Genomic DNA, 18,874 nt, shown 5'->3' on the forward strand with positions numbered 1-18,874 from the left:
GTTCTGTAAAACTTGCAACTGGCTTTTTGATATGGATTGCATTGGATCTAGATAGCTTTGGGGTAGTATGGACATTTTAACAATATTAGTGCTTCCAACCTATGAGCATGGAATATCTTTCCATTTTGTTTGTATAATCTTCAATTTTTTTCATAATTTTTTATAGTTTTCAGAGTACAGGTCTTTTACCTCCTTGATTAAATTTAGTCCTAGGTATTGGGCTTCATTCTTCTAGTTCCTTGAGGTTGTAAATTTAAATGGAGATTTTTGTTTCTTGAAGTAACATTTAGCACTATGAACTTTCCTCTTAGAATTGCTTTTGCTGTGTCCCATGAGTTTTGGTTTGTAATCCATTTTAATTTGTCTCAATGTATTCTGGCTTCATTGACTGACTTCCATCAGTTCAATAGCATGGTGTTTAATAGCTACATATTTGTGAATTTTAGAGTTTTCTTCTCATAGTTGATTCTAGCTTCATAGCAATGTATTTGGAAGACAGTGCTTGATAGGATTTCAATCTTCTCAAATTTAAGACTTGTTTTGTGACCTAACCTGTTCTATTCTGGAGAATGTTCCATGTGTGCTTGAGAAGAATGTTTATTTTGTTGCTTTTGGGTGAAATGGGCTATATCATCTGTTATAGCCATCTGGTCTAATGTGGTGTTTGAGGCCAATGTTTCCGTCGGTATTTTTTCTTTTTTTTAGTCTGGATGTTTTATGCACTGATATAAGTAGGTAATTGAGGTCCCCTACTATTTTATGGCTCTCTATTCCTCTTTAGGTCTGTTAAAATTTGATTTACATATCTAGTGCTCATGTACCCATCTTTATTCTTCTGATTCTGGTGGAGAAAATGACTTTCCTCCAATCCAAGACTGGTCTCTTCCGTCATACTCCAAATTCCATTCTTTCTTGACTGCATAAGGAATTCCTTTTTTCATATATCCCTTTTTCCTACAAAATCAGTCTCTACCTCTGCACATTTCCATTTGCATGCTAGCAAACCTGCTCTCTTAAAAACACAAAGTCTTTATTAAATCCCACCTCTCAGCTCTACTTTAGGACAAGATTTCTCAGAAGTTCTACAAATTCTGCTTCCTTTTCCTTATATCCTATTCACTTAATTTTTTTTTTTTTTTTTAGATTGATGTATTTGAGAGAGCAGGAGAGTGCAGAGGGTAGGAGCAGGGGAAAAGGAAGAGAGGAGTCCTCAGCAGGCTCTACATAAACCTGGAGCCGACCTGGGGCTCAATATCATGACCCTGAGATTATAACTTGAGATGAAATCAAAGGTTGGAAGCTCAATAGCACTACCCAGAAGCCCCATTCACTTAATTTTTTTTTAAAGTAATGCATAACACATTCTTGTTATGACCCATCCAAACATTTGTAGATAAAACTAAAAAAACATCAACTTCTACCTGTTCTCCTTCTCCAGAAGTCACTGCAGTAATCAGTTGGAAATATTTCCTCAGGGGCACCTGAGGGTGGCTCAGTCAATTAACATCTGCCTTTGGCTCAGGTCATGATCCAAGAGTTCTTGGATAAAGCCCCACGTTGGGCTCCCTGCTAGGTGGAGAGCCTGCTTCTCCGTCTCCCTCTGCTGCTCACCCTGCTTGTCCTCTCCCTCTCTCTCTATCAAATAAATAAAATCTTAAGAGAAAAAAATATTTACTCGGAGATCTATGCCTGTTAATTTACATGCAGGTTTACCTGTAGAAATAGACAGAGATGGGCAGCGTGTCTCCTGTTTTATACAGATGGAATCCTGTTCTGTATTAATATTGTTCTACAACTTTTTTTTTTTTCCTCTGTGACTTTGTATTTTTTCCTGTTTCAGTATCCATAGCTCCTTATTTTGTTACTTTGAGAGGATTTATCTAATTGATTTTAACCATTCTGCTATTGACAGATCCTGTTTTGCATTGCTATAAACAATCCTATAACAATCATCCTTGGACATTCTTTACACTGAATAGTGTTATTTTTGATAATGCTTCATTTCTCACCAGTCTGGCTTCCATCCCTAACTTTCCATAGGATTTATTTATTTTGTCACAATTACCACCTCCATTTTGTTTTCCTCTGCTATTTCTTAGCTTGTCAGCTTTTTTTTTTTTTTTTTTTTTTTATGTTCTACTCTTTGCTTTTGGGATAAAACCCTCTTGTGGGTGGCCAGGCAAGAAGGAGAAAAACCATTAAGTATGTCTTCTTGGTTCCTGTTCTACTTGGTCTCTAAATATTGGGAGTTTTTCAGGCTGTCTTGAGCCCTCTTCATTACCCTCCTGGGTGATCTCCTAGATTCCTGTTCTGAAGAGCCAGCCAGACACACAGGTCAGTGAGGCATGGCCATGTCTTTCAAATTCCTATGCCAGGCCAGACCTGTCCTTTGAGTTCTACACTAATATCCCACAGGCTGCAGGGCATCTATATTTGAATTCATACCACTGAAGCCTCTCTTAACATGTCTATGAAGAACCTGACCTACTTCTGCCTATCCTTCTCTCTTTACATGGTACCCCAGCCCCTCAGTTGATCAAGCCAAAAATTTGGGGAATTGCTCTAAAATCCTACTCCCATGAGTCCTTGGATTCTCTCCCCAAATGTTACTGAGCCCATACACATCGGTCCCATCCTTACACTTTCCCATCATCCCCTAATCACCACCATCATTATTTCTGGCGCACGTAAATGCGAAAACTAACTGGTTTTCCAGTTCTTCAGTCTCCTTCCTCAACCCACTTTTGTATACAGTGCCAAAATAGACTCCTATCAGAGCACATTATCTCTGACTTACCCTACAATGGCTTCCTTTTGTACCTATAAGGAAAGCCTTAGATTACTAGGTCCTGCCACCCTAACCAGCTTTAGTTATTGATGGCTCTGCTACACCAAGCTTTTTCTTGACTCAGGGCCTTTGTGCCACTCTCTCTGCTGTGGTGGGTTCCTTGGCTCTTTGTATGTTGGAGTCCTTTTCACTCATCAGGTCTCACAGCTTAGTCGCCTCAACCACTCCATCCAAAGCAAGTTCCCCTCTTCTCATTACTGTGCCCATTTGTTTTCGCCTCCTAGGATATACTAGGCTACTATTCACTAGTTTTCCTTCCTTTCTAGAATATAACCTCTTATGGGAAGGGAGTCTTATTCACAGCTGTTGTCCTATCTAGCACAGAATAGACGCTTACTTTGAGAGATCTTCTAAGTTCAGCATCCCAATTTTAGATGAGGAAAGAAACCTAGGTAAGGGCTCATTGATTCACAAGTTGTTAAGATTTTCAACTGAGAGGCAGTATAGTGGTGGAGAGTATGTATGTGGGCTCCAGACTCCCTTGGTTCAAATCTCCAATTGTGTGTTGATGGGTGTGACACTGGAGAATGTCTCCAAAGAATGTCTCTTTGCCTGTTTCTTCACTGGGAAAATAAGGATCATGGTACCTATCTCCTAGGATTGCTGTAGAAATTAGCATAAGGATGGTGCATGGCATATGATTAATTCTATGATTTTCATTATACAAATTTAAGAAGTGTTTCTTATGCCTCTAGCCCTTTGCTGTGTCTAGAACAAAAAACACCTTTTTGTTTTTTACACTCTGGGTTTGATTTTCCATTGAAAAAAAATTTAAAAACAAATATAGTTGACACACAACGTTCCACTAATTTCAAATGTACAATGGTGACGAATCTATATATTCTATGCTCACAAGTGTAGTTACCATCTGTCATCATATGGCACTATCACGGTATCACCGATGATATTCCCTGTACTGTTCCTTTTATCCTTGTGACTTACTCATTCCAGAGACTTGTGGCTCACTCCCCTTCACCCATTTTGCCCATCTACCTCCCAACCTCTCCACCCCCCACCCCCGCCCCTGGCAATCACCAGTTCTCTGTATTTACAGGTCTGATCCTGCTTGTTTGCTCATTTTTATTTCGATTCCACACATAAGGGAAGTCCTCTGGTATGGTCTTTGTTTTATTACATTTTGCATAATAGTCTCTCATCTATCCATGTTGCAAATGGCAAGACCTCATTTTTTAAAAAGATTTATTTATTTATTTGACTCAGAGAGAGCAATCACAAGTAGACAGGCAGGCAGAGAGAGGGGGAAGCAGACTCCCTGCTGAGCAGAGAGCCCGATGCGGGACTCGATTCCAGGACCCTGAGATCATGACCTGAGCTGAAGGCAGTGGCTTAACCCACTGAGCCACCCAGGTGCCCCTGTTGTTGTTTTCTAAGTGGACTCTATGCCCAATGTAGGGATTGAACTCAGGACCCTATCACAGACCGAACACACGTGTGGGTTTATTTTTAGGCTCTCTAGTCTGTAACACTGATCTATGAAATCCTAAAGACAGATTTCTTTAATGAAATGACCAGCAACTTCCACACTGTTTACCACTTAAGTTAGTATGTCTATCTGGCCTCCAGAATCAGTTTCAGATAGTTCCCATGGCAATGTTTGCAGAACTCCCTTGTGAGCTAACCGTGAAGAACTGCTAATGGACAGAACTGGACTCCATTTCCACTGACTAAACAGCAGCTCGCTGTGACGTTTTGAGACTAGAATCTCAAACCAGAGAAAATTCCTTCACAGACAGACCTCAATTTTGGTCTGAGGATCATTCAGACAGCAGATCTACCTGCTAGAATAGAGAACGTGATTCTCTCTGCTCAGAGGAGTCAAACAATTATAACATACTACCTTGTTATCTGCATTGCCCCCCAAAAGATTTTTAATCAGTGGCCTATAAGGTCACTAAAGAGTTATCGACAGTATATGAAATTAAGACATTAAATGTCATCTAATGGCCACATTTCATTTATTCTGAAAGCTATTCAAAGACACCAGACAGTTTTAAAAAGGGCAGAATTAATATTTTATTGTCACTTATAATCAGGCGGCAGTTGGGTATAGAGTCTTCATACTTGATCTTTACTTTTTGTAAATAAAAAAAAATTACAAGTTTTCAACAGCCAAGGGCTGGTTATGTTTTCAGAAAACATAATTAGATTAATTCATTTATGGTGGCTTCAAGTTTTTCCTTATTAGCTCCAGAAAATTCACCCACCTGTTAAGAAAATATTGAATTGTGGTTAGATGTAGTTTTGTGACTGAGATATCATAGAACAGGGAAATAAGAGGGGAGGTAGAGGGAGAGAAGTGTAATCTTCCTTGAAAGAACTGGTTATAAGCTAGAGCTACACATTTTAGGTTAAAAACAAGCTCTCCCCCACTATCCCCCAGTTTGTGTTTAAGACAGATAAAATTTATCTCTCAAAAATCAATGTACTTAAAAAAATACGAAGCATCAATCATGGGATTAGTGACTAGTTCTAACAAAGATCAATTTTCAATTGATGTCACAGCATGCACTATGACCTATTTAAATATTATTAAAAGTAGAAAATGGGGACAGGCTTTTCCACATGAAGGTCTAGGTCCCTTCAGTGTCTTAATTTATTCTATGTTTTCCTATTGGCCAGCTGGGTAGAAGGTCCGTGTACCTACCTTCTGTCCCTTTTTAAAAAACTGGAAGGTCGGCATGCATTTGACTTCACACTCTGAAGCCACGTCCTGTGGAGGGAGAGGCAAGAATTAAGACTGAGTGTTGAGCTTCGACAGAAGTAATCTCTAACCAGACTATTTCTCCCGTCATACACCTCAAAAGTCAGCACTAGAATATTTTTTAAGCATATGAAAACTGATGGACTGAATGAAATGGCGGCAGAAGAGGCAAACTGGTTATATTCTCAATGCAGATTAATAGGCACCCCCCTCTGGAGGGGCCACCACCAAGCAGAATGCATCAGATACAATGACCCAGTGAGGTGTTTAACCCAATTATATCTTGGCTATTTCAAGTTTAAAGGAGCAATAACAGATCCTTCTGTAACGATACTCAGGATTAGAATCTTAACTATTCCTCGGAATTAGTACTGTTCTTCTTTGCTCCTAGTTTTTTCCAATCTTCTTCTGGTAGTGGAGTCCACAGCTGATGGTCATGAAGACTAAAACACAGCCTTAGCAAGAGGACCAATAATTTACTCACCAAAGAACTGTTCTAGAACAAAGGCGTAGTAACCCAAAGACAAAGCTCTACACCATTTCTTTCTGCTTTTAACTAAACCTTTACTTGTAGGTTCTTTTATCTGGCTGCACATCGTGAACAAAGGTCCCCGAAGTATCAAGCATATCCTAATTCTGTAACTGGAATACCAAAGGAGAACTTCTAACACCCCTTGCCCCCTCAATACTTTGTTTATACAAGGGCTGGGGGAAATACCCCATAAAGTGGTTTGGTTTGCACAAGAGTTTGGATCAAGAGATCCATTTGGGATGTCTGCCTGGTCCTCAAGAGGCTTGTGAAAGAACGGCAGACCCCAAAGCAGTGAGGGACAGCAACCAAGGAGGCTGAATTCTGAGAACCAGATCGCAAGAACCAAAGAGCCTACTGAGGAAAGGAAGGTGTCATGGTGATTTCTAGCTTAGTATTTGGCAGGACACAGGACTTAAAAAAGGGGACGGGGGCAGGCGTCTGAGTAAAAAGCAATGGCAGCATGCCAACCTGAGTTCATCTCCTCCACTAAGACTGGGGAGGAAAAACAAAGGGAGTTTTATAGCTTTATAAATTTGCTTTGCTGGTAGCTTGGGCAAGAAGGAGAGTGAGCACCACTGTTAGAGGAATTCCTTCCAGATAACCTTGACTTTTCCTCTAAATGCTGGCTGACAGAGAGGCACAAGGACAGTAATGACTGGAATAAAAATGGCTAATGGGTTCTGGATGCCTAGGGAAGTTACCACCACAACGAAGATTCTACAATTCCAGTAATTCCCTTGGGCAAGAACATCCACGATTGAAAACAGGGTGAACACTTGACAGGGAGACTATGAACTGCCCATGACCAGGCTCCGGAAGGACTATGGATGAGGATTCAGGAAATCAGAAGATGACAAGTTAGAAGGGGAAAGGGGGACTGGCTTAGGTCAAAGATTGAAAGTTGGTAGTCTAGGGGGCTGAATCAGGTCCAGATACACTGCCTGGCTCACGTAAGAGGTTAAAGCAAATCTCTGCACGGGTTGCAACAGAAGCTACCTCTTGAACTTGAGTATTTGGGAACACCGGGCTCACCCCTCACAGCGCTGGGGAGAACAGCTGTTTGCCTCGGCCCCTTCCCTCTCTGGTGCTCACGGAAGCCACTGGCTGGAAATCACCTTTCACGCAGGCCGTTGGCAGAGCCTCACAGGAGCTGGGCCTTCATTTTACATTTACAGAACAAGGGCAGCCACCTGGAAGGATGAGCCGTCTTCTGCCCCGTTCCAAACAGAAAGCCCCGGGGGCGTGACTGAGCTGCTGTCACCCACAAAGCCAGGTAAAACAGAACCTCGACAGTCATCACAACTTTCTGATGAGAAAGCTTTATGAGCAGAAGATACAGGTTTCCTCCCAGTCAATGAAAGGGATAGTCTAATCGATGTTCTCAGATTCCAGACGCCTTACCCCTCACCTACCCAGAAGCCCAGCATTCCTACATCGGCACAACTGCTTAATGTACAACAAAATCCTAAAACTGGAAAAAAGATGAATGCTCAGAAGTGGTGCCCATGCTTTGAGAGAAGAGAGTCTGAACAAGACTTTTAAAATACTTCTAAAAATTACAGTCAAATCTTTACGTGGTAAATTTTTAAAGAGTTTTCTTTCATTGGGTATAAAAGGGGTTTGCTGTTTTGTTTCTTTTAAAGGGATCTAGGATTCTAAACCTTAATTCCCCAAAGTGAGGCTTTGTTACTTGCAATTTATGATCATCCTTATGAATAAATTCTCTGACATATCCTAGGACAAAACCTTAATGTGATACTGCTAAGCTTATTAAGGAAGATCATTTTTACTTGCATAAATATAATCCACCTTCACTGCAGAAAAACTGGAAGCGGGAAACCATTCCTCCTCCACTAGCTACTATAAACATGTTACTATTGTATCTAAATGCTTTTCTTTATAAAACCTATGCTGTGTGCAGGCTACACATACAGTGTAACATACCTACAGTGGACTTTTCCCCACAAAAAAGTACAGTTTTTATGGTCCTATCAACATGGCCTCAGAGGAACTAATCCATGGTCAATATGTAAAAGGCTTTGATTTTTGCTTCAAGCGAACACTTGCACCTGCCTATACAAACATCTCTGCATCCACTCTGGTCACCCCCGCTAGAAGCAGAATTGCTAAGAAAAAGAACATGTTCCTTTTATTTTCATTAATTAATTAATTAATTAAATCTTTTTATGAATTTAATTATTTATTTATTTTACAGGCAGAGATCACAAGTAGGCGAAGGGGCAGGCAGAGAGAGAGGAGGAAGCAGGCTCCCCGCTGAGCAGAGAGCCTGATGCGGGGCTCAATCCCAGGACCCTGGGACCACGACCTGATCTGAAGGCAGAGGCTTTAACCCACTGAGCCACCCAGGCGTCCCAAACATGTTCCTTTTAAAAGCTCTAGATACATACTGAAATGACCTCTGAATCTGAAAGTGTATCGACTAGTCAGTATTGATCATGATTTTTGCCACCAGCCCTTCTCTACCCCATTTCTTAAAAACACGAGCTTAGCCTACGCATCAGACTTCCCTCCTGTGACAGGATTCTTCCAGGCCCATTTCCTCAGTGGCAGGAGAGGAAAACAGTTAAGGACCTGAGACTACAAGAACCAGAGTAGTTAACGTGCTTAACAATGTCCATCACTTCTCTAAGTATGTTCAATATTTTCTAGGATTTTTGTTTATATCCAAGTAAAACCAAGAAGACATCTAAAGAATGAGGCAGAGCAGCAGCCCGTTAACCCCAAATGGTTAATGATTAATACACATTAAAAAAATTTTTTTTTCTAAACTTTCCAGTCTATTCCATGGGTATACCTGCCTACTCTGTTATAAGACCACCCTGTGTTAGTAAATGCAGCTAATACACTATTTTTATGGGGCCTGACCTTTCTTATCCCCCACGACTTCTCTCCCAGTTAAGGTTTTTACAAACACTTTCCAGGACTTTCCTGACTGTCTTATTTGAGAATGTTAATCAATGGCCCCAAAATATCAGGTTGACATTGCATCAGACAAACTTGGGGAATACTGACGTTTTAATAATGCCGAGTCACTATCCAGGAACACAGTACACCTACCTACGATCTTTTATGGACTTTTCAACCTCTTCTTTTCTACTACTACTACTTTTAATTTGCCTATTCTTAATAGTGACTCTAAAGGCATTTGTCCTTAAACTACAACTGTAAAGATATTTTTATCACGTTCTTCACCTAAAAATAAAACTAGCCCCCTCCTACTGATGCCACCAACTTGGTTTTATAAACAATCTGGAATTTTAAGAATATAATGAAATTTACTTTTTAGGGAGTGTTTAAGTTCAGTGAATTCTGACAAGTGCACAGTCACATAACACTAAAATCAAGACAGACCGTTCCCTCGCTCCCCTAAAATTTCCTCAGCAGCTCCTCCGGACTCCAATCCTCCCCCAGCCCTCTGCCCTCACCTGTTTCCCATCCCTATAGTTTTGTGCAATCTGACTTATTAGTAAGTGTAATAAGACTACTTTTTACCTTACTAAGTTTAGTTTCATTGATTTCTAGCTTAAAACTCCATATGGCCAAAGTAACTTTAAACTTGCTTTTGTCACTTCTATTAACTCATCTAATCAAAACAGAAACACACAATGTTCTAAATGGTTGCACAATTATCAGGTCTAAATTATTTTGTTTCTTGTTTTAATTTACAAAGTTAAGTCTCCCACCCTCTACAGAATTGGTACTAGAGTCAAGTCTATCATTTTCAAAAGGACTGGTACTCCTACTTTTCTATAAATACAAAATTTTCTTGGTGTATCACATTATGCCCATACCTCCTAATTTTTCCAGGGCCTGGAAAAATCTGTTTGAATCTATCACACCTAAAAGGTAACTTCCTCATGCTCAAGTGCTTACAGAGCCTGCTATTAAAATGATACACTGATTATGCCAAAGACACTACAAAGTACCGGAAGTCTGAAATTCATCAGCAGGGAATTATCTGCACAAAAGTTTAAAGACTAATCCATTTGTTAAAAATTCCATCCATTAATGATATGACCTAATTCTCAGAAATGTGACTGAAGTACTTTTTATCCTTTGTCTCTATTTTAGAGTCGAAATAAGGGGATGACTTTACCAAGACCTGCAAATTCCATGAGGAAAAACTACTGCCTGTCAATCAGCTGCTTTGACAGAATTTGCTAAGAGAATAATTCCGAATGGCCTGGGGAGTCGGAGCTGGTAGACACTGTTACATGTATGTGACCAAAGGATTCTGCAATTAGTTCAATTTTTAACTCTACAACAGGTTGATGAGGCTATTCAGATGGTGTTGTAATAGTATCATTAAAGGTATTCAAAGTAAAACACTGTGTGTTGCTCAGTCTTTAGAATACAGAGGCAAAGTGAAAGGTCCTCAACTTGTGAGAGGGTCACTCCGAGGTCTAGAAAGTTTGAGGGTATATACGCTAATCAGATATGAAGGAAGAGTTTGGCCCCACAAAAAACCTTGCTTGCTCTGCATATCTTCTTCCTCAAGGTTTCAGATTCCAGCCCTGAGAACACCTGTCCAGGGTCTGGCAAGGTGCACGGTCCCCATGCTCGCCCCATGCTCGGCCTGACCTACCCCTCCCTCCTCCTGTGCGGCAGGCCCCTCGGCTGTTCTGTGGGCGTGTTAATCAAGGCGGTTATCACAGCCGCCTGAGGATCAAAGGACAGAACCAGCATTGAGAACAGGTTATTATTCCTTTCCAATAAAAACTGAAGAGATTTGCTTACTGTCTGACAGGGTCCCAGGACCAGTCACCAAATCTCTCTAGTACCTTCCAGGTACCCTATCTACCTGGCTAAAGTGACCGCAGAGAAAAAATGCCTGTAAGTTAGGTTTAGGTGGGGAGCAAGAGTATGTTCACAGGCACCTGCTCTATACCCTCCTTTTCTTAAAACTCTGGGACATTCACTTTACCTTATAAAATAAACTCACTCTATACCTACTGCATGCCAGCCAGGTAAGTAAGACAGACTTTCTGGTCTCAAGAAACTCAGAGACTAACGATAAAGGATAGACAAAAAGACTACTACTAGTTAAGATTCTCTGAACACAAGTAGGCACTACTCTAGACACTTCGTAAGGATCCTCTCACGTCATCCTGACAACTCCTTCGGGATGCCGGGTCAACACTGTTGTTTTACAGAGGCTCAGCTGAGATGGAACTGGAAAGTAAAGCAGGCAGTCTAGGTATGGGATCCTTCCCTTTCTACTACCATATATGCCAGGGGGTAGGGGGAAAGGGGGGCAGGGGCAGAGGACAACATGGAGACACAGATGAACGAAAAGCCTAGTCTAGGTGAAGAAAGGTTTCTGGAGAAGATGTGAAGCTTACAGCTAGTGTCTAAGGTATGAAAGGAAAACGTGCCAGGACGAGAAGACCCCACCAAGAAAGGCATGAGTATGGAATCAGAAAATGTGCTAAGACAAAATAATTTGGTGATCGTAGGTCCTCACAGGTTTAAAAGTACTGCCATATACCTGTTTTTATAAACTCTGTACCTTTATTAAACACTATAAGTTTTGCTTAATGAAAAGGCCACCCTAGGAGACTAATGAGGCAAGTATTAAGGTTCGCCTAAAGCAGAAGTCCCTGAGCCCGGCCTGGAACCTGGGTGGGCACCCTTTGGGCCACCTCTTACCCTTACTCCTCCTGCCTCCCAGGGATAAGGGAAAAATGTCCACATATCTGTAAAGAACTTCTAGGTGCTGTTCTTAAATGTGAACAAGCTATCCTAGTTCAGTGGGCTGGAGGGGAAGGTCTTGGGCCAGGAGCAGGATCTGCGCCCACCCTGTGCCAGAGCTTCCTCTGAAGAGCAAGGGCCAGGCCAGAGGCCATCATTTTAAATCCTGACTCTGCCACTTACTGTGACTCCATGGACAACCTATCTTATCTGTAAAAGGGGGATGCATGGCCCCAAGGATTAAATGAATCAATACTTGTAAAGCATGTGGAAGAGTACTGGGTACACAGAGTTGTAAAGAAGCACTTGTAAAATTAAATCAACCCTCAAATTTCCCTCCAAATTACTCTCTGCTGTCAGGCACCTTGGTATTTGTTCTTTAAAACACTGGGTTTTCTAACTGACTAAAAACAAGCAAGATGTGTGAGCTTGTGTTTACACCCTCTCATGTCAGTAGTTCACAAAGAATCCTAAGAGTGGTCTCCCAAATTTTAAGTCTATGGATTTAGTTATCATATTCAAATTCAATTTTGATTTATTGAGCATCTCAGTGTCAAAATGAATGTATTAGTTTTTAGAAAGGTGACTGCTAAGGTACAGAAGCTTTAGCCATCTGTTTTTATGCTTATTTTAGGATGTGATATACATAGCTCCTGGTAGCTAGATAAGCTCCTAATTAGCACAATTACCTTTTGTGGCTGGGACTGTAGTTGTCATATTACTTGACATGTATGTAAACAAGCACTTGCAATTCAGAGAAAAAGGCCAAGGTGAAAAGGTTAGTAGTATTCCAGATTTCCAGTCACATACCTGACAGTCATCCACGTCTACTTCAAGGAACACCACATTGGAATACTTCTCAGAGAGGGACTGCAAAATTTAAAATGAAAAATCCAGAAAAATTCAGAACTGGGTAATGGCAAGTCACGATACTCAAGCTTCTTTAATAGAAAATAATAAAAGTAGAAACTACTACTTAAAGATCCAAAAATTCAGAGTAGGAACCAGGTAACCACAAAGGACATATGGTCTCTCCGACACAAATTCCTCCTGGCATAAAAGAATTCAGCACATCCACTTTTGAGGCCTGAATTTCAAAAAAGGCCCGCGTTCCAACATGAAGAAAAAGAAAAACCACTTAAGACAACCAAATTAAGTTTTGACAGTTGTCTTTAGTGGACTACACACGTGCCAAAACTAAATTAGGTTGTTACAATATTACATTTACATTAAAAGATTTTAAGTAATCTCTACACCCAGCACTCTTGAACTCAAGACCCCAAGATATCCAGAGTCCCATGTTCTACACAGTCTGAGCCAGCCAGGTGTCCCTTAAGTTGTTACACTGTTACTTTCAGACCAAATAACCACCACCACCACACAGACACTGTCCCTTCATAGCTTTGCTACCACCAACCCAAGAAATATAAAAACCCAACTGGCTGGGCGCCTGAGTGGCTCAGTGGGTTAGGCCTCTGCCTTCGGCTCAAGTCATGATCTCAGGGTCCTGGGATCGAGCCCTGCATCAGGCTCTCTGCTCAGCAGGGAGCCTCCCCCCCGCCCCACCTGTGTCTCTGTCTACTTGTGATCTCTGTCAAATAAATAAATAAAATCTTAACAAAACAACAACAACAAAACACAACTGGCTTCATACTCACATGAAAGAAAGGCTTGATCATTTTGCAAGGCCCACACCACGTGGCTGAGAAGTCAACTACTACAAGTTTATCCCCTGCACCAACCAAGGCTTCCTGAAAAGCAATCTAAGAAGAAAAAAAGAAAAGCTGGTTAAATACCTCAAAGTCCTGATCAAATGCGAGACAATGTGACACAAAGAAGGATTCAAAGTTACTGCTTTTTAGAAGTTTAATAAACTAAAATGAACCAAATAAACTATTTGAAAAAAGTCCTAGAGTGTGTAGTGTTACTTAATAAGATGAAACAACCATGATGTGTATAGTGTATCATTAGTCATGTCTTCACCAATTTGTATTCAAACCGAGCAAATGATAAGACATTTCTATTAGGTTTCCACATCAAATTTAGGTCTATGGCAAACAAGCACCTAAATGCTCATCAATGATGAAGAGGGTCACTTCAATCAAATAAGTCACAAAGGCAGGGAATTTTGCACTGAAAACAAGTTTAAAAGTGAACACATTTCTTTGATTAAAATGGTCTATAATGGAACAAGTCAAAAGCTTTGAAAATATCAAGGAAAATAAACCTCCTCCAGACCCTCAAACTCAGAGGGTCACTCTGGACATTAAGCATTCGCACACTCTCCTTAACGGGTTTCCAGAGATGAGAGCACACTGTTTATTGTTGCTGTTTGCCCTTTATCTCAAAACTCTGCCCTTGCTGGAGACAAAGGATAGCTTTAGTTCCCCATGCAGGGAATTCTCCTTAGGTGTTATTTTGCATTACAAATATGTCAAATAAAATTCCCCCAGTGAGACATGCTCAAGAAATCCCTTACCACCAATCTCCCTGAATAATTTACCAATGGTTTGGATACCGTAACCCCAGGAACCTAACCTTCTAGTTAAAAGGGACTCCTTTTCAACCACAGTTTAGTCAGTTAGTACCTACCAAAACAGTTAGTAGCAACCAAAACGTAAGTATCTGTAGCTGAAGTCTGGGTTTTCCCTCAAGGAGAAAATGCTGGTCACACAATGGTTTAATTAAAAACTAACATTCCCCTCCCTGGAAAGCTAAGAATCATATCAGATCCTATTCAGTAAACATCATTTAAAAACAAAACAAAACAAAACAAGCGTAGTGAATTCTTCTGCAATACAGTTACTTTTTTAGACTTCTAATTTCTACCTCAGGCGTTTTGCAGAAAAAATTCAAAAGTGGCATTCCCATGACCTGACTTCTGGAACCTTCTAGTTACTCAGATGCAAGCTCCCATCCCACCTTGGGGTGTGGGGAAATGTTTGTGTGTGAGGGCACTACGGGGAGGGAGAGCGAGAACATGTCAGAATTATAGAAATTATTTTTCCAAACCATCAAGTTTCTCCAGATGAATTTAATTCAGATCCTTCTCTACTGTGATTTTTAAAAAAATGTCAAACTAGGGATGCCTGGGTGGCTCCCTCGTTTAAGCATCTGCCTTCAGCTCAGGTCACGATCCCAGAGCAGTCCCCCTTATCAGGCTCCCTGTTCAGCAGGGAACCTTCTTCTCTGTCTCCCTGCTGTTACCCTTGCTTGTGTGCCCTCTCTCTGACAAATAAATAAATAAAATCTTTAAAAAAAAAAAAAAAAAAGTCAAAACAGCCATACTTTACTTCAAGAACCAGGTTAGACAAGAAAAAAAAAAAAAAATCAAGGAATGATAATGTCAGATGCATGCACTGTTTTGTGAACATGGTTGGCCCTCCATAAACACCTGGTAAGATTACTTACAAAATAAAGTATTATACAAACACGCTCAACGGTTTCCCAAACAATTCTGAATCAAATTCAAGCAGAGCTACCTAAAAATCTTGGGGTGGGGGGGAGAAGCATTCAACAGTAACTTTTGGCTTAACTGAAGAATTAGAGTCAGGTATGTGTAAATTTCACAACAAATTCTCTTCTCCTGACACTTAAGTTTGTCTAAAAGAGGTATCTTTTGAAAAGGACTCAAGATTATCTAAGAAGCAATCCATAATGTCTAACACTAAGAGACTAACAAGGAAGATCAATAAAGGTCCCCATTATGGACCTAAATATTCTGAAAACAAAACAATGTATGTGGGGTAGATAAGAACAGAGTCTAGTATCTCTTTTCCTAAACACACCCATTCCAAAAGTAATTAACAAGCACAAAAGTGCCCATGTATAGAAGGTTGGAGTTTAATAAGGGCAGCTACCATTCTTAAGAAATAACATACAACCGTGTGTTGGTTTCTTCCTCATCACCTTGACAGTCCATTATCCCACTTTATCTAAAATAGATACCAGTGGCTCTGACCCATGACACCTCAGAAAGAGCTGACTTAGCCAACAGCACCAAGTTTAGTTCAGCAGAATGAAAATCTAAAATGTACTCAACATCTACAAGTAACACTGAACTGAGCTTAATTTTGGATTAATATCCCTGGGTCATAATCTTGAAGATCACCTATTATCAGGGTCTTCGTGCCCTATACCCTAACCAATTTCTGGTCACCCTTGTATATCTTCTCATTGATGAGGGGAGGAGGGTGCCAAAACTATGACAACTAAAATAGGGAAAAGCTGAAAGATGTGTTCCGGGAGTCAACAGATTCTGTTTGTAGTGTATGGATTCTGAGACAACTATAAGAATCTTTTTATGGACAACTATAAACCACTCAAAGTCTTCTCCCTCCCTTATGGGTTCTCACCTGTTAGGTTATATTGATGATGGAGTCAGACCCCGGACAACACCTCCCACCCAGACTGACACCTGTCACTGAATAGGTACTGAATAAAAAGTAGGGGGAACAAAATTCTGTATTAATGACCTCTCCAACCAATGACAGGGTTGCTAATTTTAAAATAAAAGCTCACACAATAATAAGACATGCCATTTGTAAAAAATTGATTAAGGACAAGCAGATAGCTACAATGAGTCAATCAACATATGGTGGGGGGAGTTCAGAGTCCCTAATAATCAAAGGAGATACAATTTTTCTTACTAATAATGATTTAGCCAAAGTTAGGGGGAGAATGTCCGTGTGGAGAAGGGTGCTGTGAAAGACCACTCTCACATGCTTCTTGGGGATTTACAAACCTTAAATAAAAGGTTCGCACCCCTTGACCCAATCACTGGGCCCTAACCTGAGGAAACAGCCTGAACTCTGTACAAAGGGTTCTGAACAAATAGATGCACTGAGGCACTGAAAACTGCGTCAATGTTCAGGAATGTGTTCAGATACCGAAATGATTACAAAGCTTCTAACTACACAAAAAGGATTCAGGCTAAATTACAAAAGGGGGGGGGGGGGCTCAGGAACAAAACAGGATACATAAAATAATCCAACTACTTTGCAGTGGCTTCTAGGAAATAGAAGATCGCTCTCTTGCTCAATTTTCTACAATGACCATATATACTTTCTGATTTTTAAAGGAACCAAAAGATAAGGCAGCATTATAGAGAAACTTTCATTCCCAAAGCCACCCAGCATCTCTCAGGTCCAGACATTCAAGACGGGCCAGGGCTTGGGATGGGAAGTAACCGCACGGTAAACGCTTTCCAAGGGTCTTCTACTGTTCCAGCAACATCAATTTCTGCCCCTCGCTTTTCTGACTCTGCAGCTAACAAACATCTCTTAAATGGCTGCAGTAGAGCAGACACGAAGTCGGGCTCGGAGTTACCCCGAGCAGGAGGGTATGAGGCTTGCAATATACTCTCGAAGATGGAACACGGTCTTGGACATTCCTAACAGGTCAGAACCACCACCTGGTACCCCAGGGCCGCCGAGCACACAGCCGGGCGCGGCCGCCTCGGGGGCACTCCTGGCTGCAGCGAAACCCACCCAGCGTGGGTGAATCACGGACCGGCAGGGCAGAGGAGGCCCCTGGGCCCAGTCTTGGGGACTGAGTCATTCCAAAGCCAGCGCTGCCGGAAACACGCCCTGCGCCGCTAGAGGAGGAGTCCCGAGGGCGCGGCCCCGGCCTCACTTCCCTCGCTGCCACCTGGGCCGCTCGGGCCTCGGGGCCCGCCTCGGACAGACCAGGGGTTCTGCAGCCCGGAGCCGCCCCCTTGCGCAGAGGCCAGCACGCGCCATTTCTGGGGCCGGGCACCGATGGAGGCAGCTGGGGTCTCAGACCCGGATACGCTCCCAAGGAAACTCACGCCGCCCAGCGTGGGCGATCACACCGCCCACCGGGAGGGAGTGGCGGCCCGCGACCCCGTGCCTCTATCGAGGGGCCCTCCATCTCCTTCCCCAGCCTGTATCCAGAAAAGCAGCCTCCAGCCTCCATCCCCTCAGCCAACGCGGGTTTCCCGAGCACCCGGGTGCAGGAGGCGCCGTTGGCGGGGCGGGGGGGGGACGCCCGGCGCGCTGGACACGGGCAGCACCGGGGACCCAGAGCCCGCCCTCCAGGGCGCCCTCGTCCGTCTCCTCCAGTGCTCCGGTGCATGCTCCGCTGCCTCAGCGCGCCCAGGCCCCGGCTTCCCGCAGTCCCCCGCCAAGGTGTCGCGTCCCCCTTCCCCCCGGGCTGCGGAGGGGCGCCTGCCCACCTCCCGCCCTCGCCCTCCCCAGCCACTGAGGCTGCGCGTCGCGCCCGGGCCTTCTCCCGGGAGCGCGTACCTTGCTCTCGATCTGCTTCACCATTTTGGCGGCTGAGGGTCTGACAAGCGACCGTATGAGTCGATGAAAGTGGATCCAAAACGCCGGACGGAGCTTGCGGAGCGCTCAGCCCGCCTTCCCTTTATAGCACTGAGGCGGGCGGGCGGGCGCGCGCGGCGTGCGTGTTCCGGGGGCGCGCCCGCTCGGGCCTTTCGCTCCCGCCCCGGCGCCCGGGCCCCGCCCCGCCTTCCGGAACCACCGAGGCGCCGGCTGGGGGCGGAGTCGCCCCGGGGGCGGGGTTGGCGCGGACGCTGGGCGGGGCTCTAGGGAGCGTCCCCGGCTCCCAGCCCGCTGCCCCGCCCTCCCGCGCCCGGCTGTGAGTCGGGATGTGTGTTGGCCGCCCCGCGGCCTATGGGACGCGGGCACTGTGCGCGGTAGGGGGAAGCGGGGACGCAGACGGCCATCCCCGCAGCCACAGGGCCACCTGGGAAGGGGCCAGCGGCCTTCACGGAACGCTCCCACGTTTGAGAAGGGGCCGCTTGAGTAGGGCTGGATTCCTCGAAAAGGCCCGCCACACTCCCGCTCCCCCAACCCTGCAAACCCCACAAAGTGCTGAGTAACGATGACCAGGAAGTATCTTTGCGTCCCAGCCTCCCTTCTGGAGCTTATCGCGATGGTTGTCTTCTCTTCGCTCCTTCCTGTCCTTTTACTTTGACCCATGAAACCGCTGCTCCAGCGTGACAATGCAGTTACGCGCGGGAGTGACGGCCGGGGACCGGCTTGGCCGCCGGCAGGGGCTGTGCCGCAGGTGTACC

At 43.4% G+C, this 18,874-nt stretch overlaps 1 protein-coding gene and 1 long non-coding RNA gene across 4 annotated transcripts in view; one reads left to right on the forward strand and one right to left on the reverse strand.

The window, feature by feature from the left end:
* Positions 1-10,449, forward strand: part of LOC309847091 — a 55,954-nt gene extending 45,505 nt beyond the window's left edge. For all 3 annotated transcript variants that reach the window (XR_014302292.1, XR_014302293.1, XR_014302294.1), the window contains one exon: positions 10,195-10,449. This is a non-coding gene — a long non-coding RNA (uncharacterized lncRNA). The remainder of the gene's footprint in view (positions 1-10,194) is intronic.
* On the reverse strand, positions 4,858-18,322 carry TXN (thioredoxin). Its single transcript, XM_082696888.1, has 5 exons — positions 18,081-18,322; positions 13,473-13,577; positions 12,625-12,684; positions 5,514-5,579; positions 4,858-5,073 (listed from the first exon to the last, which is right to left on the reverse strand). Exons 1-5 carry the CDS (start codon positions 18,102-18,104, stop codon positions 5,011-5,013), a joined length of 318 nt encoding a protein of 105 aa, XP_082553014.1. The 5' UTR covers positions 18,105-18,322; the 3' UTR covers positions 4,858-5,010.
* Between the last annotated feature and the right edge of the window lie 552 nt (positions 18,323-18,874).

Source organism: Mustela nivalis, assembly GCF_964662115.1.
Source record: "Mustela nivalis genome assembly, chromosome: 13".
Lineage (NCBI taxonomy): Eukaryota > Metazoa > Chordata > Mammalia > Carnivora > Mustelidae > Mustela > Mustela nivalis.

Bases quoted from the DNA above. Each gene is read 5' to 3' on its own strand.
- TXN (XM_082696888.1), bottom strand. From the start codon at position 18,104: ATGGTGAAGCAGATCGAGAGCAAG. The intron at 12,685-13,472 runs GTGAGTATGAAG...TAAATTTTGCAG, and splicing joins TGATCAAGCCTTTCTTTCAT to TCCCTCTCTGAGAAGTATTC. The intron at 5,074-5,513 runs GTAGGTACACGG...TTTTCTTAACAG, and splicing joins TTTTTAAAAAGGGACAGAAG to GTGGGTGAATTTTCTGGAGC.